This window comes from Rana temporaria, chromosome 2 (assembly GCF_905171775.1).
Source record: "Rana temporaria chromosome 2, aRanTem1.1, whole genome shotgun sequence".
Lineage (NCBI taxonomy): Eukaryota > Metazoa > Chordata > Amphibia > Anura > Ranidae > Rana > Rana temporaria.
In genome coordinates, this window is record NC_053490.1 from 283,856,043 (window position 1) to 283,881,346 (window position 25,304).

The following is a 25,304-nucleotide window of genomic DNA, read 5'->3' on the forward strand; positions in this document are numbered from 1 at the left end:
GTATTTGGCTCCATCTATCTTCCCATCAACTCTGACCAACTTCCCTGTCCCTGCTGAAGAAAAGAATCCCCACAACACGATGTTGGCACCTCCATGTTTCACAGTGGGGATGGTGTGTTCAGGGTGATGTGCAGTGTTAGTTTTCCGCCACACATAGCGTTTTTCTTTTAGGTCAAAAAGTTCAAGTGTGGTCTCATCTGACCAGAGCACCTTCTTCCACATGTTTGTTGTGTCCCACACATGGCTTCTCACAAACTGCCACTCTTCCATAAAAGCAAGATAGTTGTTCTATGGACAGATTCTCCCACCTGATCCGTGGATCTGTGCATTTCCTCCAGAGTTACCATGGGCCTCTTTGTTGCTTCTCCGATTAATGCTCTTCTTGCCCGGCCTGTCAGTTTATGTGGATGGCCATGTCTTGGTAAGTTTGCAGTTGTGCTATACTCTTTTCATTTTCGGATGGATTGAACAGTGCTCTGAGGGACATTCAACACTTGGGATTTTTTTTTATAACCAATCCCTGCTTTAAACTTCTCCACAACTTTATCCCTGACCTGTCTGATGTGTTCCATGATGCTGTTTGTTCACTAAGGTTCTCTAACAAACCTCTGAGGGCTTCAAAGAACAGCTGTATTTATACCGAGATTACAATTTCACACAGGTGGACTATTTACTAATTAGGTGACTTCTGAAGGCAAATGGTTCCACTAGATTTTAGTTAGGGGTAGCACGCCTATGCGAATTGAATGTGTGTTTCAACCGCATCCAATTCACATAGCAGGAGAATGTGACTGGCTCTCTACGGAGCTGGTTCACATATCTCTGCAGCGGGTCTGGTGCGGTATGCCAGAAAAACGCATGCTTTTTTGGTGCGTTTCAGGTACGATTTAAGCCCAAAATTCGAGCTGAACTTGGACCCGAAAACGGTGAACCAGCACGCACCGGACCCCTGCTGTGAACCGCGTCTAAAGGGAGCTGAATACAAATGCATGCCACACTTTTCAGATATGTAAAAAAAAAAAAAAAAAAAAAAAAAAATTCAATTAAAATGTTCCTTCTACTTCACAATTATGTGCCACTTTGTGTTGGCCTATTACATACAATCCTAATAAAATACATTTACGTTTTTGGTTGCAAGATGACAAAATGTGGAAACTTTCAAGGGGTTTTTCCAAGGCACTGTACACATGTCCATGTCTTAAGTAACAACAAAAGAAAGTGAATACACTGAATGGCCCCAAACTATTTCTGTCCAATGTGTAGGTGGGATGAAATATCATGGAATAGTTCTACACAACTGGCATTATATTAGAGATAATCAACTCATTCTTTTAAATTCTCATCAGAAGAGTGTTTTGAACTGTGATAAAACAAATCAAAAAGGGGAGAAATCCCATACAGGCAGTCCCCGACTTACGAACGAATCTTACTTACGTACGGACTTAATGCCGGCTGCTTGTGCTCCACGCTGGTCCTGGATAACTCCGAGCAGCTATCTTGCCACATTCTACACTGCAGTACTACATGTACTGCATGGCCAGAAGAGTCCAAAACATCCCACATCCCTGCACAGGCGGAAGCCGGAACATCCCACATCCCTGCACAGGCGGAAGCCGGAACATCCCACATCCCTGCACAGGCGGAAGCCGGAACATCCCACATCCCTGCACAGGCGGAAGCCGGAACATCCCACATCCCTGCACAGGCGGAAGCCGGAACATCCCACATCCCTGCACAGGCGGAAGCCGGAACATCCCACATCCCTGCACAGGCGGAAGCCGGCACATCCCACATCCCTGCACAGGCGGAAGCCGGCACATCCCACATCCCTGCACAGGCGGAAGCCGGAACATCCCACATCCCTGCACAGGCGGAAGCCGGAACATCCCACATCCCTGCACAGGCGGAAGCCGGAACATCCCACATCCCTGCACAGGCGGAAGCCGGAACATCCCACATCCCTGCACAGGCGGAAGCCGGAACATCCCACATCCCTGCACAGGCGGAAGCCGGAACATCCCACATCCCTGCACAGGCGGAAGCCGGAACATCCCACATCCCTGCACAGGCGGAAGCCGGAACATCCCACATCCCTGCACAGGCGGAAGCCGGAACATCCCACATCCCTGCACAGGCGGAAGCCGGAACATCCCACATCCCTGCACAGGCGGAAGCCGGAACATCCCACATCCCTGCACAGGCGGAAGCCGGAACATCCCACATCCCTGCACAGGCGGAAGCCGGAACATCCCACATCCCTGCACAGGCGGAAGCCGGAACATCCCACATCCCTGCACAGGCGGAAGCCGGAACATCCCACATCCCTGCACAGGCGGAAGCCGGAACATCCCACATCCCTGCACAGGCGGAAGCCAGAACATCCCACATCCCTGCACAGGCGGAAGCCAGAACATCCCACATCCCTGCACAGGCGGAAGCCGGAACATCCCACATCCCTGCACAGGCGGAAGCCGGAACATCCCACATCCCTGCACAGGCGGAAGCCAGAACATCCCACATCCCTGCACAGGCGGAAGCCGGAACATCCCACATCCCTGCACAGGCGGAAGCCGGAACATCCCACATCCCTGCACAGGCGGAAGCCGGAACATCCCACATCCCTGCACAGGCGGAAGCCGGAACATCCCACATCCCTGCACAGGCGGAAGCCGGAACATCCCTGCACAGGCGGAAGCCGGAACATCCCTGCACAGGCGGAAGCCGGAACATCCCTGCACAGGCGGAAGCCGGAACATCCCACATCCCTGCACAGGCGGAAGCCAGAACATCCCACATCCCTGCACAGGCGGAAGCCGGAACATCCCTGCACAGGCGGAAGCCGGAACATCCCTGCACAGGCGGAAGCCGGAACATCCCTGCACAGGCGGAAGCCGGAACATCCCTGCACAGGCGGAAGCCGGAACATCCCACATCCCTGCACAGGCGGAAGCCAGAACATCCCACATCCCTGCACAGGCGGAAGCCGGAACATCCCTGCACAGGCGGAAGCCGGAACATCCCTGCACAGGCGGAAGCCGGAACATCCCTGCACAGGCGGAAGCCGGAACATCCCACATCCCTGCACAGGCGGAAGCCGGAACATCCCACATCCCTGCACAGGCGGAAGCCGGAACATCCCACATCCCTGCACAGGCGGAAGCCGGAACATCCCACATCCCTGCACAGGCGGAAGCCGGAACATCCCACATCCCTGCACAGGCGGAAGCCGGAACATCCCACATCCCTGCACAGGCGGAAGCCGGAACATCCCACATCCCTGCACAGGCGGAAGTTACTCTTACAAGAAGTGTTCCGTCTTACGAACAAATTCCACTTACGAACCTACTGTCCTTATTGTGTTCGTAACTTGGGGACTGCCTGTATATAAGGCACAGCAGAAAGGGCAGAAAAGGAGGAAATAAAAAAGAGAGTGAAAAGGGGGGGGGGGGAATAGAGAGATAGAAACCCAGAGAGGAGCAAAAACAATGAAGCGCCCAGAGGACATTAAGTTTGTCAAATCCCCTACAGCTTCACACAGACATGGTTCGCCCCAAGGACTCCAGATCGCTTAAAATTTTCTTAGTAAAAAGTTATACTTTATAATATTTTATATGTTTTCTATTGTGAATAAAATATGTTTATGAAAATTGCAAATCATTGCATTCCGATAAAGCAAAGAAGTGGACAACTGAAAAGCTGACAATTTTTTTTCTCAGCTTTTAGAACTACAGAAATGGCAACTGCATTCATAATGTACTTACATTAGAAAAGCCACAGTTGCTATAACACCACAAGCATGATAAGAGTGATTCAGCTGTGCTTGAGAAGGATAGATAACAGCAGCATCAATGATGATCCACCAGCCTGTGAAGAACTGAGAGAAAAAAAAAAAAGTTATTTCGAAACAAATAATCACTTTGGCACATACAGTACATAAAAGAAAGGTCCACGATATTTGCGTATCACCCTATCGGCTGGGAGCGCGCAACATTTTGAAACAGTATAACACCACCCCACCCCCCCCCCCGTGGTCAGCCGGTCAAGAGCACTTTCCCCATCAGCGGCGACTTTCCACTGCTCGGCAGCGGACTCCCGTTTGCCATCACCCGCAGGTTCTTGCTCTCCACGGCGGTGTGGTTTTCGTTTCCTCCCTCCTCTGCGGCCAATCGGGAGTCTTCTCTTTTTGGACAATGGGAAAATGGGTCTCATACTTACTTATGATTGGCCAGATGGAGGATCAGTGTTACAAAAGGGAATAAATAGTCGCTGTTGAAACACAAATGGGTGGGCTTTGGTCTTGGTACTTTCAACGAGAACAATACCAGCAGGAAAAAGGAAGTACACACTGACAGTACGAGGTCCTGCCACTGAGAAAATGGCTGGAAAAAGGACACAATTTTCGCATGTGTGCCGAACTCTGGAGTATTGGTTTTGAGTAGAGAAAACGTTTTTTTACAGCTTTCTCCAGATTTTGATATTCACGGATCAGGCTCCGTAGTTTGCATATTTTGAAATGCCTTGGGAGGGAAGTAATCTCCAACCCAGAGTCTAGAGTAGGCCATACACGGTGCAGATTTTTTTCCTACAACCACGGGTTGCAGGATAGGAATTCGCAAGTTTCCCCTATCAACACAAACAGCACTGGCAAGAGAATACCTCCTGCCGAGCAGTTGTCTGCTGCCAACTGTTTTGTCTCCTAAAGCCGTTCGCGATAATCCCTGTCTTCTCCCACACACCCCCGCCGGGAGAAGACAGAAATTATCGCTAGCAGCTATATCAGCCACTAGCGATATTCACAAGAGAATCTGGCAGGCTATTTGTACCCAAGTTAATTGCCTGAACCGATTCCTGCTGAACCAGTCGATATTCGAACCATCTATGGCCGGCCTAGTTTTTGTCGAAGATCAGCAGGGTATGTGTATACAGCCTTTATAATGAAAGACTGAAATTAGTTCAGAGCTCCAGCCAGGAGAGAGATGTGCTCCCATTCTGGAAACAGGGCTTCACCTTAGGAGACGGGTGTGAACCAGTATCACTGTGTGCATTAGGGAGGAGCTGTGTGCATCAACGGGATTGAAGTGCCTATGATTTAATACCCCTTTAATAAGTACAGAGGTGTTGCTGATAGAGGACCATGTGGCTTGGTATTCTGTTACACACTGAAAACACAGTTTGTGGAATTTACATTTCTTTTTTTTTTTTTAAGTGGGCTCCCGGGCCCTTAAAACAGTTCGGACTGGCGTGGACGTCTCAAAAAAATAAATAAATAAATAAGCATGTACCACGTAGTCTAATAATCCCATGTCATCACACAAACTTATATACTTACTAAAACACCAGCTGCAACAGATGCTATTGTGTTCCGCTTCTCACCCCAGTCAATGCACTCCGAGCACTGTATACTGTCAAGAAAGCCTGACATCTTCAAAAGACCTACAAGCAAATGTAAAAGATCATTAAACAGTATATAACAATGTACATAAGAAAAAAACTAGAATGGTCAGAATAATACAAGTCAAATCTCCCCACTTATATATGGCAGCACTTTGCACAGTACATGTATACAGTATCGCACATCAGTACCTGCCATAAAGTTTCGTTCACACAACCAAGATAATGCAACATATGGAAACACACCATACACATGCTACATTTTCCACTACACTACAACACACGGACTTTATAGGTTCTGCATTACAAAAAAAACAAAAATGCACATGTCCCATTTTTGGTCTGTTATGGTGTGTTAGCAGCCTGTTTAAATGAATAAGTTGCCGTAATGCAGCATGTGTTAAACACACTGCAATGGGTTGGCAATGTGTGAATAGACCCTTGAAACTGAGTTCCGCCCCCCAAAAATAAGCAGCTACAAATACTGCAGCTGCTGTCTTTTAAAATATGGACACTTACTTGTCCAGGGCGCCCGCAATGTCCTCACCCGAAGCAGACCTGTCCCTCAGCTCCCAGGTGGAGGCGACGCCATCTTCAGTAAGGGAATCAGGAAGTAAAGCCTTGCAGCTTCACAGCCTGGTCCCCTACTGCGCATGCGTGAGTCATGCTGCGCATCCTGATTGGTTCTTGCTGTCTTCTGGGACCTGGGTGTCTGAGGACTTTCACACTGGAGCGGTGCGCTGGCAGGACATAAAAAAAAAGTCCTGCAAGCAGCTTCTTTGAGACGCTTTAGGAGCGGTGTCCCTGCCTATTGAAATCAATGGGCAGCGCTGGCAAAGCACCGCTACATCAGCGCTTTTAACCCTTTTTCGACCACACTAGCTGGGTTAGAAAATGCCCCGCTATCGGCCGAAAAGCTTCAACTATGTAGTGCAATGGCCTGCCCGATTGCATACAAATTGAAAGTGTTAAGGTCTGACCTCATATGATTTTGGTGAATCTAAAGGAAAATTGTACAAGATGGCCAGCCTTAAGCTGGATTGCATGAAAAAAAAATAAAAATAAATGACAGCTCCGGTTGGAGCCCCTATATATGAGGCTGGTTCAGAGATCTAACCCCACTGAGCTGTTGTGTTCTGACAGGGGGACAACCCCCTGCCAGAACACTCCGATCAGTGCACTCTGCCATTGGCTAAGAGCGCTGATCGGGAGTCAGCCGGCTTCTGTCGAACAGACTGACATACACTTGGGCAGAATAATCTCCCGACATTCTGTCTGTGTATGGGGCTTTAGACTTCACACTGCAGATATACAGCTATGTGCCTGTAGGCACAGAAGTGTTCAGGAAACCTCACGCACCAGCACGTGCAAGGTTACTTTTTAAGAGTAATTCCAGACAAAGTAAATTTTTTTATGGTACTGCTTGGGCACAATTAACAACCAAGCTGGGCAAGGAAACAGCCAGAACCATGGGACAGAATTAGTGACTTGGCTGTTCAACCTACCAGAGTTCTGCCCCCCGACTCCCAAGACACACTGGTGACAGTTGCCATTGGCAAGCCACAGCTTGCAGTGGAAAATCAGGGAATCGGACATACTCAAGTGTCAGATGCTGAAGATTTGTCCACTTCTAGCTCAAGCTAGAGGTACAATTTACCACCAATGGGACTGACATTTTTTTTATTTATTTATTCTTTTACAGGGAGTGCAGAATTATTAGGCAAGTTGTATTTTTGAGGATTAATTTTATTATTGAACAACAACCATGTTCTCAATGAACCCAAAAAACTCATTAATATCAAAGCTGAATATTTTTGGAAGTAGTTTTTAGTTTGTTTTTAGTTTTAGCTATTTTAGGGGGATATCTGTGTGTGCAGGTGACTATTACTGTGCAGAATTATTAGGCAACTTAACAAAAAACAAATATATACCCATTTAAATTATTTATTTTTACCAGTGAAACCAATATAACATCTGAACATTCACAAATATACATTTCTGACATTCAAAAACAAAACAAAAACAAATCAGTGACCAATATAGCCACCTTTCTTTGCAAGGACACTCAAAAGCCTGCCATCCATGGATTCTGTCAGTGTTTTGATCTGTTCACCATCAACATTGCGTGCAGCAGCAACCACAGCCTCCCAGACACTGTTCAGAGAGGTGTACTGTTTTCCCTCCTTGTAAATCTCACATTTGATGATGGACCACAGGTTCTCAATGGGGTTCAGATCAGGTGAACAAGGAGGCCATGTCATTAGTTTTTCTTCTTTTATACCCTTTCTTGCCAGCCACGCTGTGGAGTACTTGGACGCGTGTGCTGGAGCATTGTCCTGCATGAAAATCATGTTTTTCTTGAAGGATGCAGACTTCTTCCTGTAACACTGCTTGAAGAAGGTGTCTTCCAGAAACTGGCAGTAGGACTGGGAGTTGAGCTCGACTCCATCCTCAACCCGAAAAGGCCCCACAAGCTCATCTTTGATGATACCAGCCCAAACCAGTACTCCACCTCCACCTTGCTGGCATCTGAGTAGGACTGGAGCTCTCTGCCCTTTACCAATCCAGCCACGGGCCCATCCATCTGGCCCATCAAGACTCACTCTCATTTCATCAGTCCATAAAACCTTAGAAAAATCAGTCTTGAGATATTTCTTGGCCCAGTCTTGACGTTTCAGCTTGTGTGTCTTGTTCAGTGGTCGTCTTTCAGCCTTTCTTACCTTGGCCATGTCTCTGAGTATTGCACACCTTGTGCTTTTGGGCACTCCAGTGATGTTGCAGCTCTGAAATATGGCCAAACTGGTGGCAAGTGGCATCTTGGCAGCTGCACGCTTGACTTTTCTCAGTTCATGGGCAGTTATTTTGCGCCTTGGTTTTTCCACACGCTTCTTGCGACCCTGTTGACTATTTTGAATGAAACGCTTGATTGTTCGATGATCACGCTTCAGAAGCTTTGCAATTTTAAGAGTGCTGCATCCCTCTGCAAGATATCTCTCTATTTTTCACTTTTCTGAGCCTGTCAAGACCTTCTTTTGACCCATTTTGCCAAAGGAAAGGAAGTTGCCTAATAATTATGCACACCTGATATAGGGTGTTAATGTCATTAGACCACACCCCTTCTCATTACAGAGATGCACATCACCTAATATGCTTAACTGGTAGTAGGCTTTCGAGCCTATACAGCTTGGAGTAAGACAACATGCATAAAGAGGATGATGTGGTCAAAATACTCATTTGCCTAATAATTCTGCACTCCCTGTAAGAAGGAAATACCTGTTGGAATCAACAGTGTTCAAGAATAATGGCCCGTACACAGATCCGAATATCGTACGACGGATCGTACGACTTTTTTCGCTTAATAGTCGCAAGTAAAATGAAATAGGTTATTAACCACTTGACCACCGCCCCATGTCAAAAAGACGTCCTGTTTTTAAAGTTGAATATCTCGATAACGGCAGCAGCTGCTGCCACAACCGAGATATTCATCTTTTCAGGGGGCGGTGGTGTACACGATAACGGCAGTCTCCGCGGCGGATTCGCCGCGAGATCGCCGTTATCGGTGGCGGGAGAGGGGCCCCCCCCTCCCGTCGCTCTCCCGCGCCCTCCGCCGCTTACCGGAGCCGTCGGTAGCGGCGGAGGGGATCGGATGTGTCCGGCAGCTGAGCGGGGACGGGACTGAAGGAGAAATCTCCTTCACCCGTCCTCATAGCTCTGCTGGGCGGAAGTGACGTCAAAACGTCAGTCCCGCCCAGCCTCTTAAAGAAACATTTTTTTTTTTGTCATTTGAAAAAATGACATTTTTATTTATTTTTTATTTTTTTTGCATTTAAGTCTAAATATGAGATCTGAGGTCTTTTTGACCCCAGATCTCATATTTAAGAGGACCTGTCATGCTTTTTTCTATTACAAGGGATGTTTACATTTCTTGTAATAGGAATAAAAGTGATCAATTTTTTTTTTTATTTATTTCAGTGTAAAAAATTATAAAACTAAATAAAAATAAATAAGAAAACAAAAAATTTTTTTTTTAAAGCGGCCCATCCCGACGAGCTCGCGCGCAGAAGCGAACGCATACGCGAGTAGCGCCCGCATACGAAAACGGTATTCAAACCACACAAGTGAGGTATCGCCGCGATCGTTAGAGCGAGAGCAATAATTCTAGCCCTAGACCAGGGGTCTCAAACTGGCGGCCCTCCAGCTGTTGAGAAACTACAAGTCCCATGAGGCATTGCAAGGCTGAGAGTTACAAGCATTACTCCCTCAGGCAGAGGCATGATGGGACTTGTAGTTCCGCAACAGCTGGAGGGCCACCAGTTTGAGACCCCTGCCCTAGACCTACTCTGCAACTCAAAAAATGCAACCTGTAGAATTTTTTAAACGTCGCCTATCGAGATTTTTAAGGGTAAAAGTTTGACGCCATGCCACGAGCGGGCGCAATTTTTAAGCGTGACATGTTGGGTATCCTTTTACTCGGCGTAACATTATCTTTCACAATATATAAAAAAATTGGGCAAAATTTATTGTTGTCTTATTTTTTAATTCAAAAAAGTGATTTTTATCCAAAAAAAGTGCGCTTGTAAGACCGCTGCGCAAATACGGTGTGACAAAAAGTATTGCAATGACTGCCATTTTATTCCCTAGGATGTCTGCTAAAAAAAAATATATAATGTTTGGGGGTTCTGATTAATTTTCTAGCAAAAAAATTGTGATTTTCACATGAAGGAGAGAAGTGCCAGAATAGGCCCGGTGGTCAAGTGGTTAAAGTCACGAAAATTCTCGTACGACCGAAAAAAATAAATCGGAAGTGATGTCATGTGTTGTAATGTATTTGTATTGTATTTTCGGACGACAACTGTACTGACTAAACGAAAATCGTACGAGAAAAATTTTCGTGCATGTCCGATCGAATAAGATCAGATGAACTGTCGTGATCGGCTCTCGAAAGTAGTGTACACACGATCCGAAAATCGTACGATTCTTCATCGGACGATCGTTTTCGTCCGATATTCGGATCGTGTGTACGGCCATTAGATATGTGGAAACCTGTATATGAGAATCCCTGGCAGGGTTAAATAAGGGTGGAATGTATACGCATGATTTCCCACAAATAAATCATATGACTTACAGCTTGAATGGGTCTCATTTATAAATATGGACTGCCTACTGCTGTCATTTGCACTGTTCTGTATGATGAATACAGCTGTATATGTTTAAAATATATGCAGAGATTAGAAAAACAATAGGGTTGCTGCACTAATCTTGAGGTTTTTCATTGCTTCGCTTACCCAAGCATGCAACTATGAGACAACGCACAAAACTTTTTCACATTCAAATTAAAGGGGGGAAAAGAAGCAGAGAGTACTGTTTGCATTATATGAAAAAAGCATGGAACTGCAAGTAATCAGTTTTAAAGGCCTTATGCAGATTGTATATTCCAGGAGCATTTTGCGTTTTTCAATACACGTTTTTAATCCATTGAAGTCTATGGAACCAGAAAAAAGTCACTGGCCCTTTCCAAAAAACGCACAGATGTGAACGTGACCCATAGGAAACCATGTTAACTGGCCAGTAGTGCGTTTCTACAAAACTGAAAATGTATGAAAAAATGCATAGGTGTGAATCAGGCCTAAGAACTCGCATGTTTATTAGCTCCAAAGTCCGCAAGAATAAAATCCATAGTACTCTTCCATGCGTGGGGGGCCGCAAGTGCTATTCAGTCACCCAAAATAAGTGTAACAGTCACTTCTACATTGGCATTTACCTAGGCATATATGTATGGTGCAATTCCCCAAAGCACCACTTCTGTACATTTGGGGAGAGGGCAACACTGGAGATCTGTGACCTTAATTTAGAAACAGAACCATAGGGGTTGCAAAGGATGCTGAGAAGAGTCAGAGGACTCTGTTCAACAAAGAAAACATTGCTCTACCGCAAATTACCTGGAAGACTGGGAACAGGTGCCGTGCCTAAACACCTTTGGAATGAAACACTAATCCTCTAAAAAAATATAACCGGCTACTCGGTGACATCTATTGCACCAAGTATTTATTGCCAACATAGCAGGATACAGCAGCAATACGCTAATGCATTTCAGACAAAGCCTTACTCATGGCCTAGCTAAGAGGACTTTGGCTGAAACGCGTTAGTACTGTACCCTGCCATGTAGCCAATAAACAATTGATGCAATGAATTGCTGTCAGAAGACTCCATAGTTCAGAAAATGTGAACATTATTACGTATTTTTCTTGTTCCATTGCCTGAAAAATACTCCTGCATTTAAAGCAGACTGCAAGCTAATTGCTCCTTCTAGTGACTTTACAATAAAGTCAATAAAATAATGTTTTGGTGTCTGTACCATCCGTTTGATCACTACAGCACTTTCTCTGCTAAACCTGGGTCACTAATAATGTTTGGTGTGCAGCTGGGCCTTTCCTTTACCTAGGATTGTCAATGTGACATGCAGGGCAAGGGGGAAGGGAGTAGCCGCTCCAGGTAAGAACCCAGATGAATATCCTCCATTGCAGACAACTCAGGTGCAGGCAATGCACTTAGCAAAGCAGGAACAAAAATTGTTTCTGGACAGCCGCACTCTGAACAAGTTGTAGCCTTTATTAAAAAAAAAAAAAAAGGACAGCACTACAAGTCACAGCAACATAAAATAAAACCCATCTGCTGACGAGTTTCGCACTGAAACTAGTGCTTATTCATAGCTCTGACTAAGCACTAGTTTCAGTGCGAAACGCGTCAGGGGTCGGGTTTTATTTTATTTTATGTTGCTGTGATTTGTAGTGCTGTCCTTTTTTTTAATAAAGGCTACAACTTGTTCAGAGTGCGGCTGTCCAGAAACAATTTTTGTTCCTGACATGCAGGGCAGCCATCACAAATTTTGGGGCCCCTTACACAACTGTAGGCAGGCCCCCCCTGGAGCAGAGAACCGGGGGGGGGGGTGCTGAGGAAACTCCTGACGCAAGATAATAAGAGGGGGGGGGGAGCCTGGGTGGGGGGCCAGCCAGGTCACTGGGGACTATCAGGCCCCTTACAGGTGTAATGCCTGTACCCCCTGATGGTGGCCCTGGTGACATGACATTGAAGCTGGCAATACACGGGCCAAATTTGGGCCGATTCTAGCTTGAGAAAAGTACATCTAAATCTTCTTTAATTAAAACTACAAAGTTACACTAACAAAGGATTTAAAGTCAGTTTCCTGTTTTTGTGGTTTGTTTTCATACCCTGTCCCCCTTCATACTCTCTTAAAGCGGATGTGCCATGAAAAAAAAATATTAAAAGCCAGCAGCTACAAATACTGCAGCTGCTGACTTTTAATATTAGGACACTTACCTGTCCTGGAGTCCAACGCCATCTGCAGCAGAGGACGAGCGATCGCTCAACACTCTGCTGCTCCCCCCCGCCTTCCTCGGTGAGGGAACCAGGAAGTGAAGCGCTCCGGCTTCAAATACCCGGTTCCCTACGACTCATGCGCGAGTTGCGCTGCGCCGCTGATTGGCTCCCGCTGTGCTCTGGGAGCCGAGTGTTCCCAGAGCACAACGGGGGGGGGAGGACGGGAGGTGACGTTCTGCCCGCAGTTTACCCAAAACTGTGTGGCCGGAAGTGGGTGCAAATACCTGTCTTTAGACAGGTATCTGCACCCCCCTCCCCCCTGAAAGGTGTCAAATGTGACACCGGAGGGGGGGAGGGTTTCGATCAGTGTGAGTTCCACTTTAGGGTGGAGCTCCGCTTTAACTAAACACATGAAGACAATCTGTATTAGATGTATTCACAGAAGTGCTGCCTGCAGCAGCTTTAGAATCAAAAGAAGCACAGTGGTTTCCATTTCTGCCTTGCAGCACTGGGGTTCCTGATTCAAATCCAGGTCAGGACACTATTAGCATGAAGTTTGCTTGTTCTCTCTGCTTACATGTGCGTCAAATCCTGATATTTTCAAAATCTATGACAGGCTGAATTATGCAGCACTCCAACACTGTACTGAGCTGTTCTCATAATCCCTGAATGCATACGGCCCTTGAAAGCAAGTACAGCTTGGTACAGTGTCCACCCGCCACTTATTTCAGCCTGTCAGATTTTGACAGGCTTCTGTCAGAAATGCTGGATGCTGCAACTGTGCCTCCTGGGTATCTAAACGCTTGGATTTGGGCCACATGGGTCATAGCATCCTTGAGCATGAGGCCTTAGACTTTAATTGCCCACTTATGTAAAGTTCATTGAAACATAACAGTCTAACCCTTGTCACAGGTTGACAATGTTACTATCCAAGGATGGCTACATTCCTCCCCAACAGATACTGTCGATCAATGTATGCAACTACGTTTCAAGAAAAGGGTTGAGAAGGGTGGGACTTTGAATGTGCCTCGGAAGAGTAAATAAATACTCAAATTATAGAAAAATAAACAACCTTTATTTTTCCGCCAAGGGGCAGTAATACTAACAGATCAAACAAGAGATAAAAACAAATGAGGCCGCGTACACACGGCAGAGAAACTCGACGGGCAAAACACATCGTTTTCCCCGTCGAGTTCCTTGTTCGGCTGTCAAAAAACTTGTCGAGCCAAATGTTCCCATTGCCCAACGAGGAAATAGAGAACATGCTCTCTTTTTGGCTCGACGAGTTTCCCGACGGGTTTCTCGGCGAAAAGTGTACACACGACCGGTTTTCTCGGCAGAATACGTCTCCCATCGAGTTTCTTGCTGAATTCTGCTGAGAAAACCGGTCATGTGTACGCGGCCTTACAGTTTTTGGAGTTTAAGATTCAGGGTGTGCAATTCCCAAGCATTGAAAAACACTTGGCCTAACGTTTTGAGTATTTAGATATTTATTTACTCCTCCGAGGCACATTCAAAGTCCCACCCCTCTTCTTGAAACATAGTTGCATATTCTTAGGGGATGGTGCCTCTGTAGGAGCTTTCTGTATTCCACATACACCCCAACATGTAGATTAGTGTAGCCACCCTAATGCCACGTACACGCGATCCGAAAATCGGACGATAGATCGTCTGACTTTTTCCGTTTACTAGTCACAAGTAGAAATTGAATAGTCACGAAAATTCTCGTACGACAGAAAAAAAAAAATGTCATGTGTTGTAATGCATTTGTGTAGTATTTTCGGACAACAACTGTACTGACCAAACGAAAATCGTACGATCTGGTATCATACGAGAAACATTTCTGTGTTTGTCCGATTGGATAATATTAATATGAACTGTTGTGATCGGTTCCCGAAAGCTCTGCACTAAGGATCCGATTATCGTATGATCGCTTCGAAAGCGGTATTTTTCCATATGATTTTCGGATCGTGTGTACGGGTCATAAGGCCTCATACACAATGAGCCAACTAGCTCCTGTGTGCCAGGTATAAAATTCCCAATGCTTTCGGGCACCCAGGGAGCTGTGTACAGTGGCCAATTCAACTGAATGGCTGTACATGGTCATGGCTTGGGTAAACATCAATGGCTTCTGGATCAGAGTTCACCTGTGTACGCAGGTATGGCTATTCTTCCTGGACGTGGACGCATCACTTTTGTATCTGGGGAGAGGTGCTGTATGTACAAGTAAACACTGAAGCAGAAGCCATATGTGTTTACCTGAACACAGCTGTGTATAGACATTCATTTAGATTCCAAATTACAAGCAGGTAACTGAAAACTCCCGAACGCTGCTTGAGATTGGGAGCGTTCTAATATTGAGACTGCCAATCATGGCGGTCACATGATCCAAACCCCCCCCGGCATCCTAAACCCCCTAAAAGACTGGGAGATGCCGGCTCCAAGGGGTCAAAGTGGTTGTAAACCTTGGATATGAAATCTGAACAAAGCACATATTTCTATAAATCTTTCTCTTTAAAGGATTAAGAGTAATTTCTCTCTGCTGTCTAGTTTCTCTGCCATCAGCATGAGTCACTTCTGACAAGTTTTCCTGACACCGAGAGCTAACAAGGCGACAGGGGAGAGACATTGTAGCACACAGCCTGTGAATGACAGCCTCAGCTCTGTTGCTGTGTGTGGGGGAGGGAGGTGGTGGCCCCTTCCCTCCAATCACCTCTCAGAGCTCTTGTATAGTGTCTAACTGCAGGTCCCATCCCCCCTGTTTGGTGAATCTGTAAAAAATCCCTTTCATCTCTGAGTTTTACAAGGATGTATAGGACAAATGGCTGCAAATAAACAGGTACGACTTATGTAGGACTTTACGTCTGTGTATCACATGGGGCCAGTCATTTCACTGGGCACATGTAAGGGTTTATAATCACTACATTTAGGTAAAAAAAGAAACTTCCGCTTTTCCAGTTCCTCCCCCCCCTACGGTGTCACATTTGGCACCTTTTAGGGTGAGTGGGAACAGATACCTGTCTAATCCAGGTATATGCTCCCACTTCCGGCGATAGATCGCCACAGATTCCGTGGTGATCTACGCCATGTATGGCAGGGGGGGGGGAAACATGCGGAGCTTCCCCTTTTGGGTGCCCCACCCTGCCATCCCATACGCTTACCAGACTCCCCCATTGATCCAGCACTTTCCCGTTTGCAGCAGTGCTGCTCTCTCTTTCTGTTCTCATAGGACAGATCGGGGCCAAGCTGTGTGTGTCTATGGACGCACACAGCCTGCTTCGGCAGTGCAACCTATAGGACATGGTTTGCATTGGGGGCACTTGGAGGGGAGAACAATGACGGTATGAGAGCCCAGAAAAGGCAAGAGACCATTCCCCCCACAGCGGAAGTGCTCGCCCACTGGATCTGTGAGCTGGAGAGAGAAGATAGCTGACAAGTCAGCTGAGTGCCAGGAGCCGCAGTCAAATAGGTACAGATCGGCAGATTTTTTACATTACACAGACACACTGGGGTTGATTTACTAAAGGCAAATCCACTTTGCACTGCAAGAGTGCACATGGAAGTGCAGCCACTGTAGATCTGAGGGGGACATGCAAGGAAAATAAAAAACAGCATTTTTGCTTGCATATGATTGGATGATAAAATCAGCAGAGCTTCCCCTCAGATCTACAGCGAGCGCACCTTGTAGTGAAAAGTGGATTTGCCTTTAGTAAATAAACCCCACTGATTATTATGGTACTAGGGATTACAGGATTTAATAGAAGTTATGACATCAGGGGGCAGGCACTGGTACTAGCAGACAGGGGAGGGAGGAGGACACAGGGGAGCAGGCTGTGGATGGTAGAGGCATGTAATCGGACCACAGTATCATGACTCAGCAGCCATGATTATCGTGGTCAGTTTGCAGAGGGGAGGGTATAGCCAGGCAGGATCAGCCTGGCTATTAAGGGGGGGGGGAATGGGGATGAGCTCCGGCGTGTTCGCATATTTCATGTGCAGAGCCCGCCAGGAAGTCTGCACGGCGCTGCGCTAATCACAGGCAGAGAGACATTTCCCAATCTCTGCAGCCGAGCATCGGGACAACATTTCCCTGCCTGTGATTAGCGCAGTGCGGTGCCAACTTCCTGGCGGGCTCTGCACATGGTGTGCAAACACGCCGGAGCTCATCCCTACAGGGGAAGGAACAGGACATAGGTGACACAGGAGAGCAGATGACAGAGGTATGTAATCTGACCACAGTATCATTGCTCAGCAGCCATGATTATCGTAGTCAGTTTGCAGAGGGGACACGGTATAGCCAGGCAGGATCAGCCAGGTATTTTAGGGTACACGGGGGGGAGGGGGGGGGGCTATATAACATGCTTAAGGCAACAGGATCTGGGCTTGTTTATTTTTTGGGGGTTAAGAAACGCTTTAAGCCCCACTCACCCAAGTTAAAACATATTTGACATGAAACATCCTTTGCCTGTAAAACAAATTAGTCAACAAATTGGCATAACAGGTTTGCATGCAAATATCTGCCAGGGGGGATGTTTTTCTGAAAATAAATGTTAGCAGACAAATAAAAGTGGAGCCTAAGGAGAGATATGAGAACATACAAGCCTCTCCTGAGTGAAATGTCTACACATGACAAAGCCTGGTAGTAATGTTTATACAAATATTAGCACTGACCAGCTACAAGCCCTGCACAGGTGAAGGAGGACAAAGAAAGTCCCCTGTGTTTGTAGATCTACTCTAATGTCCTACTGCCATCTACATACCCAGCCAGCCCGGCTCTACAATGATCAGAGACAATGGATTATAGTCACCAGTACGATAGACAAGACGACAGACCTCAGCGATCCTGTAATAAACAACTGTGAGCGATGCAGTGACGCAGAAGCAGCCAGAGCCTATTCCCTGCAGAGGAAGCCGACAGGATGAAGCCAGTGGCGGCCATCTTACTACAGGGAACTCAGCCCGCAGCCTCCTAATGTTACATAACCCCGCTAACAGACAGCAGGCTGTATGACTTGTGGCCGATACCCATTAGTATATTCTGACTGAACTTAATGCTAAATGATGGTTTGTTTTGATAGAATAAAGATGAAAAAATGATGTCTGGCGTCCATGTTGGTAACGGAAAGAAGCAGGAAGTGATCGGCGCTCGTCAGAATAGGATGTCAGACTGTTAAAGGGACCTCACGATGGAACCTAACCCTAAATAGAAGCATGTGATGGTGGCATGGCATGTCTGGAATGTATTACTGAACTCACCAAAGGGAAACGATTAGGCCCCTTTCACACTGGTGTGCTTCTATTGTACCTTTCCTAGGTGGCAAAAGAGCATGAAAACTTCTCCCTGATAATTGCTATGTAACTGTTCACACTACAGGTGTGTTGTGTAGGGTTGCCACCTTTTCTTCAAGCCAAACCCGTTACCAGAGGACTTCAGCGGCGCACGGCAATTTGTTGTTTAGGTATTTCAAGAGAATAGTAATGCAGCCTGCTATGTGTGCCGTGACATATAGTGGGCATAGGCGTGCGCACAGGGTGTGCCAGGTGTGCCCAGGCACACACTAATCACCCTGAACAGCACAGATTCCCCCTACTGCCCTGGCTCCCATCTTTCCCACCGCAGCGCTGAGAGCTACCCTCCTCTCCTATCGGCTGTTGCTGCTGGTATGTTTTAGGAGTGGGGAAGGGGCAAGTAAATATGTAATTTACCAGCCCCTTCCTTTTCAGAATGAACATAGTGAGTCATCGGTAGTGTGTGTTTGGGCTTTGGGGTGCACACCCTAATGCAATAGGCTGCGCACACCTATGATAGTGGGTATTGCCAAATTGCCTTTTAATAATGGGAGGGGCTTAACGGGACATGGGTAAATAATACAAAAGCATTTTTTTACCCATAAAATATGCTTAGAATAATAAAACAAATGACAGTAAAAATATAAACGTAGCCCACCTTAACCACTTGCCAACAGTGCTATAGCCAAATGACAGCTACAGGGCATTATGTGATGTCCCCCTTTGATCGCGCCCGCTGTGGCGCACTAGCAGCATGCTCTGTGATCTTTGCATCCTTAGGACACAGCTGATCACAGATCGGGGTAAAGAGCCAATCAGCGGCTTTTTACCACGTGATCAGCTAATCACAATGTAAACACAAGATAGTTATCGCCATTCCTTTCCTCATGCTGACAGTGTGAGGAGAGGAGAGCCAATAACCAGCTTGGGTGAAAGGAACATGTACACTGATAATCAGGGCACTGCTTATCAGTGTCCTGAATATCAGTGCAATCCCAACAGTGCTGCCAATCAGTGCTCATCAGTGTCACCTATCAGTATTGCTTACCAGTGCCCATCAGTGCAGCCTCATCAGTGCGCACCAGTGCCGATTTATCAGTGCCCATCACTGCCTCCTCATCAGAGCCGCCTATCAGCGTCCTTCAGTGCTGCTCATCAGTGCAGCCTCATCACCTCACATCAATGAAGACAAAATATTACCTGTTTGCAAACTTTTTTAACAAACTGTGGAAAAGTATTTATTTATTTATTTTCAAAATGTTACATTTTTTTGTTTATTTAGCAAAAAAAAAAAAAAAAAACTGGTGATTAAATACCACCAAAAGAAAGCTCTATTTGTGTGAAAAAATAATAAAAAATAATAAAAATGTCATATGGGTACAGTGTTGCATATCCACGCAATTATCATTCAAAGTGCGACAGCTATGAAATCAGTGTCAGTAGAGAGGTGAACGGTGTCAGTAGGGCTGAGGTTGGAGTCAGTAGGACAGTGATGGTGTCAGTCCATAGGGAAGTGGAGGATGTCAGCAGTTTTTTTATATATTCGTTTTTTACAATTTTTTGGAGGGCTTTGGTGAAATAGCAGGGATCTAAACAGTCCTTTGATGTCTCACTTTTAGGACAGAAAATGGGACCGAGGACAGAGATTCCCCAGTCCCTTTCTCTGCAGCCTCAGCTACATGAAAGTTCTCTGTGGTGAGTGGCTTCCTGTTTATTCACAAACTGAATCATGGTAAACATAATTTACTATGCTTCAGTTATGAATGCACGCAGGAGCAATCGGTACTGATCAATCATTGTGTTTATTCGTAAAAGGAAGGGGCAAGTAAATTACATATTCCCTGCAGCAGGCGAAGAGACGAGGGAAGCCAGCAGCACTGGAGGGGGGGGGGGGGTTTGACACGTCATGACAGGGAGGCCGAATGGGCCCCTAAACCCTAGAGAGCCACAGTCCGGTCTAAGAAATGTGTCTGGGTGAATCCCGTACAGGTGGCAACCCAAGCACTGTGCTTTCAAAAAGTCCTACATGCTGCATCTTTGGAATAGTTTTTCCGAAGCACACCAGAAAGACAACTTTCATTGTAAGTCAATGAGAACACATCAAAAGTGCATCAGTGTGAAAACGCCCTAAACTTCACAAAAGCGCATAAATAATGCATCAGTGTGAAACGTCCCTATGGCTAGGGTAATGTTACATGGGCAGCTTTTAATTACCACCTTACCCCCCAAAAAACAGGATTGTGCATTTGTGCGTGTGTGGTTGCTCTTGATTTACTCAGTTGACTTGAAAAAGGTGGAAATCATCAGCGAATAATTTTCCGTAATCAAAGATCACACTAAAAATTTAGAGCATTACTGTTTGTGCTTGATCATATGATCATCTAACTACAAATCACCAGTGAATGTAATCAAATACTGTAAGAGGAAATGTTCCAAAGGATGTGTGAAGCCCCGTACACACGCTCGGGATTTCCGTCGGGAAAAAGTCAGTCGGGATCCGACGGGAAAAAAGAGAGCTGGTTCTCTTTTTTTTGCCAGCGGGTTTGGCAGTTTCCCCGTTGGAAAAACTGCGAGGGACACACACACGGACGGGATTCCCTGGCCAAAAGCTCTCCTTGCAGTTTTCCCATTGGGAAACCCGGTCATGTGAACGGGGCATGACTATTTGCATGTGATTTTAGTTGCTCCGTTTGATCAACAATTGGTCATGCAGCTCTATCATTAACTTATAACCTAAGGCATCATTTATTTTTAGATTTGTATAGAGTGGAGAGAGATAAGAACTCTTGTCAGGTTTTTACTGCTGTCTGTGTCTCAGTTAGGGAGATTGATCTATTATATTTGTCCTATGTACAGTATCATCAAGAGTTAAAGCGGTTCTCCACCCTAAAGTGGAGTCCCGCTGATCGGAACCCTCCCCCCCCTCCGGTGTCACATTTGACACCTTTTAGGGGGGAGGGGGGTGCAGATACCTGTCTAAAGACAGGTATTTGCACCCACTTCCGGTCACACGCTACGGGCAAAAGACGGGTTTTTCTGACTTCCCGTCTGTCGCCCATTGTGTGCTGGGAACACTCGGCTCCCAGCACACAGCGTGTGAGCCAATCGGCGGGCGCAGCGCGACTCGCGCATGCGCCGTAGGGAACCGGGCAGTGAAGCCGCAGCACTTCACTTCCTGGTTCCCTCAACGTGGATGGCGGGGGGAGCAGCAGAGAGACGAGCGATCGCGGGCAGAACGTCACCTCCTGTCCTCCCCCCGTTGTGCTCTGGGAACACTCGGCTCCCAGAGCACAGCGGGAGCCAATCAGCGGCGCAGCGCAACTCGCGCATGCGCCGTAGGGAGCCGGGTAGTGAAGCCGGAGTGCTTCACTTCCTGGTTCCCTCACTGAGGATGGCGGGGGGGAGCAGCAGGGTGACGAGCGATCGCTCGTTCTCTGCTGCGATCGGCGCTGGACTCCAGGACAGGTAAGTGTCCTAATATTAAAAGTCAGCAGCTGCAGTATTTGTAGCTGCTGGCTTTTAATATTTTTTTCCCATGGCACATCCGCTTTAAAGTTAAAGAAAATCTCAAATTTGGGGTTGCTGAGGACCAGGAATAGAGACGCAATCTTTCAATGGGGACCAGTGGGATATCATCTATAGGTGCAATGTGTTCACTGCTCATAGGCCCAGAGGGGAGGGGGTATGCACTCTGCTCTGACACACAGGGCCAGATCCACAAACGAATTACGCCGGCGTATCTATTGATACGCCGCGTAATTTCAAAGTTCCCGCGTCGTATCTTTGTTTTGTATCCACAAAACAAGATACGATGGAATGAGGGATCGATCCGACAGGCGTACGTCTTAGTACGCCGTCGGATCTTAGGTGCATTTTTCTGGCGGCCGCTAGGTGGCGTTTCCGGCGAATTCCGCGGCGAGTATGCAAATTAGCTAGATACGGCGATCCACGAACGTACGTCCGGCCGGCGCATTTTTTTACGTCGTTTGTGTTCGACTTTTTCCAGAGTATAGTTACTCCTGCTATATGAGGCGTACTCAATGTTAAGTATGCCCGTCGTTCCGGCGCCGAAATTAGAATTTTTTTACGTCGTTTGCGTTAGTCGTTCGTGAATAGGGATTTGCGTAGAATGACGTCACCGTCGTAAGCATTGGCTTGTTCCGGTTTAATTTCGAGCATGCGCACTGGGATACCCCCACGGACGGCGCATGCGCCGTTCAAAAAAAACGTTGTTTACGTCGGGTCACGACGTATTTACATAAAACACGCCCCCATCACATCGATTTGAATTGCGCGCCCTTACGCCACCAAAGATACACTACGCCGCCGTAACTTACGGCGCGCATCCTTTGAGGATTCGAAAAAAAAAAAGTAAGTTACGGCGACGTAGTGTATCTTAGATACGCTACTCCCGGCGGAAATATGCGCCGATGTACGTGGATCTGCCCCATACTGTATCCATAGATGCCTAAGATCCCTTTCTTACTGGGTCGCTTTGCAGGTGATATAACGCTAAAAATAGCACCTGCAAAGCCCCCCGAAACAGCCACTGCTGTCTCTCCAGTGTCACACTGGATTGGTGCACTAGCAGGATGGTAAAAAAAGTCCTGCTAGCAGCATCTTTGGAGCGGTGAAGGAGCGGTGTGTATACCGCTCCTGCCCATTGAAATCAATGGGCACCGTGGCTATACCACCGGCAAAGCTCCTTTGCAGAGGCACTTTGTGGTGGTTTTAACCCTTTCTCGGACGATAGCGGAGGGGGGGGGTAAAAGCGCCTTGCTAGCGGCCAAATAGGCCATGAAATTGACGGTAAAGCGCCGCTAAAAATAGCAGCGCTTTACCACCGCCCCCGCCACAATGTGAAAGGGGCATTAGGGCACCAAAATTGGTGGAGTGGAAACATGCACCTTGACCTGTGTAGTCGGATCCCCTGCACACCCGAAAAACGGCACAGCGAGCAGTGGGGAGGTCGATGTTCTGGCGACAAATGCCCCCTGTCGAATAATGCCCCCCCCCCCGGTACTGCGCATGCGCAGCGCTTGCGCAGTAGGGAGCTGCCAAAAGGATCCAAACATTGGAATTGACAATTAGCTGTAGACGGCGCCTGCGCACAATAGCTGACATTGTGCAAGGGGCGGATTTGTTGATGATGGGCGCGTGTGAGGAGCGTATGCCTACAGAAGGGGGCGGATTTAGTAATAATGGGCAGTGCTATTGCTTGTTTTAGATAGCTAAATAGCACTGGCCATCATTCAAAAATATGCCCCCTTCTGTATGCATCCGCCCCTCACACGCGGCCATCATCAACAAATCCGCCCCTTGCAGACTTGCACGAGCATCGGGAGCGTCTGGCACAATGTCGGGTATTGTGCACAGGCGCCGTCTACAGCTGATCGTAAATTCCGATGTTCTGAGGCTTTCGGCGGCTCCCTACTGCGCAAGCGCTGCGCATTCACAGTACCGGGGGGGGGAGGGGGGCATTATTTGAGAGGACACTGGTCCCAGAGAGAAGGTAGTAGCAGATCGCTCCATCACTAATGAGAAGCACTCCTCATTTGAGCAGCAGGGACCCCTGCCCACAGGTGGATGGCTGGTAATTAATGCAGAGTTCCCACCCTGCTGACTGTAATAAGTGGGGAGGAGGAGGGGGAAGCCAGCCTTCAGAGGAAAGCAGGGGGCACAAGGTACATTCTTTGAAGTGGCAAGATATCTCCGGTTGCTCAGCTCTTTTTGGCATAGCGTGTCTCAGTCAGGCCCCGTACACACGAGAGGATCCATCCGCTGGAATTGATCCGCGGACCGGCTCCAGCGGATAGATCCCCTGGTGTGTACAATCCAGCGGATCTGTTTCCGCGGATTTTTATCCCCTGGGATGGATTTCCAGCGGATAAAAATTTGAAGACATGCTTTAAAATCTATCCGCTTGAATCCATCCCAACGGATTGATCCGCTGGTCTGTACAGACTCACCGGATCAATCCGTCCGAATCAATCCCCTGCATGCGTCGTAATGATTCGACGCATGCGTGGAATTCCTTATATGACAGCGGCGCGACACGTCATCGCGATGGGATTTCGATCCGATGGTGAGTACACTCCATCGGATCAAAATCCTCGCAAATCCTCGAGAGGATTTATCCGCGGAAACGGTCCGGTGGACCGTATCCGCGGATAAATCCTCTCGTGTGTACTAGGCCTCAGGCTTGCAGAAGATCGGAAGAAGGCGCACAGCAACTGTCAGAGCTGGACACCTGCCTCAAACCCTTTGCCTCCTAAACACCGTCATCCCAGTGGTGACCACACACCCCTGGCTTATGAGCACCTCTTCTTCACGAGTCCTACCACCCACTGCTGCCTGATGACCTGATGCTGCCCCCTCCAGTGACACTGACCTCCTCCTGTCATGCAGCCCCCTAACCTGTGACACTGCCCCCTCCTGTCCCGCTGTCCCTCTCCTGTAATGCCACCCCCACCTCCTGTCCTGCTGCCCCCCTCCTCTAATGCTGTCCCCCTCCTTTCCCTCAGCCTAGCTCGTGTGACACTGCCCCCACCTGTCCATCTGCCACCCAGTTGGTCTGGAGACCAATGAGCCGCAGGCTACGGGTTGACTGGCAGGGGCAGCCCTGCCCCCCAGATGTCTTGTGTTTTCACCCTGTCAGTGCAGAGGCTGCTTAGGGTGCTGGTAGTGACATCAGAATGATTATGTTGGCAAAAAGCAACAGCATTGATTCTCTGCATCCCAAAAGTTTCAGCTCCAAAACTCTTCTGCTGGAAGTGATTGCAACCAAGAAAACTTTCCTGAAGTGATATTAAACCCTCAGGTTTCTAAGCGCTTTAAGCAGCCCATTTAGTCACTTACAGCAGCGTTTCTCAATTCCAGTCCTCAGGCCCCCCCAACAGGTCAGGTTTTCAGGATTTCCCTCAGATGAAAAGGCTGTGGTGATTACTAAGGCAGTGAAACTGATCAAATCACCTGTGCAAAATAATGGAAATCCTGAAAACCTGACCTGTTGGGGGGGCCTGAGGACTGGAATTGAGAAACACTGACTTACAGAGTATTCCGTTTATTGATCATTTAATCCTTACCTATGGTCCAGTTTAATTGATGCCATGTCTGCTGCCTCAAGCTTCTTGTTTCTGGGTGGCTCCTTGTTCTTGCAGCATCTTATGGAGCCACTTATGCATGCAGGGACTAGAGTTGTGTCTCCCTACACTGTGTGCACCAATAGAAACACACAGCCCCATATGTGCTGCTTCTACACAGCAATTATGAGAAAATATTGCTGG

The 25,304-nt window shown here is 47.3% G+C and overlaps 1 protein-coding gene across 3 annotated transcripts in view; it reads right to left on the reverse strand.

Annotated features, from left to right (window-relative positions):
- The window catches only part of TMEM50A (transmembrane protein 50A), a 29,943-nt gene extending 12,276 nt beyond the window's left edge, over positions 1-17,667 (reverse strand). The window contains exons 1-3 of one of the 3 annotated variants that reach the window (XM_040337138.1): positions 17,563-17,667; positions 5,330-5,433; positions 3,762-3,874 (exon numbers count right to left, since the gene is read on the reverse strand). In XM_040337138.1, the coding sequence (XP_040193072.1) occupies positions 3,762-3,874; positions 5,330-5,422 (206 nt within the window). In that variant the 5' untranslated portion in view covers positions 5,423-5,433; positions 17,563-17,667. Of the gene's footprint in view, positions 1-3,761; positions 3,875-5,329; positions 5,434-17,489 lie in introns of all 3 variants that reach the window. The other 2 variants (XM_040337139.1, XM_040337137.1) reach the window with 2 other exon arrangements.
- Positions 17,668-25,304: the final 7,637 nt, after the last annotated feature.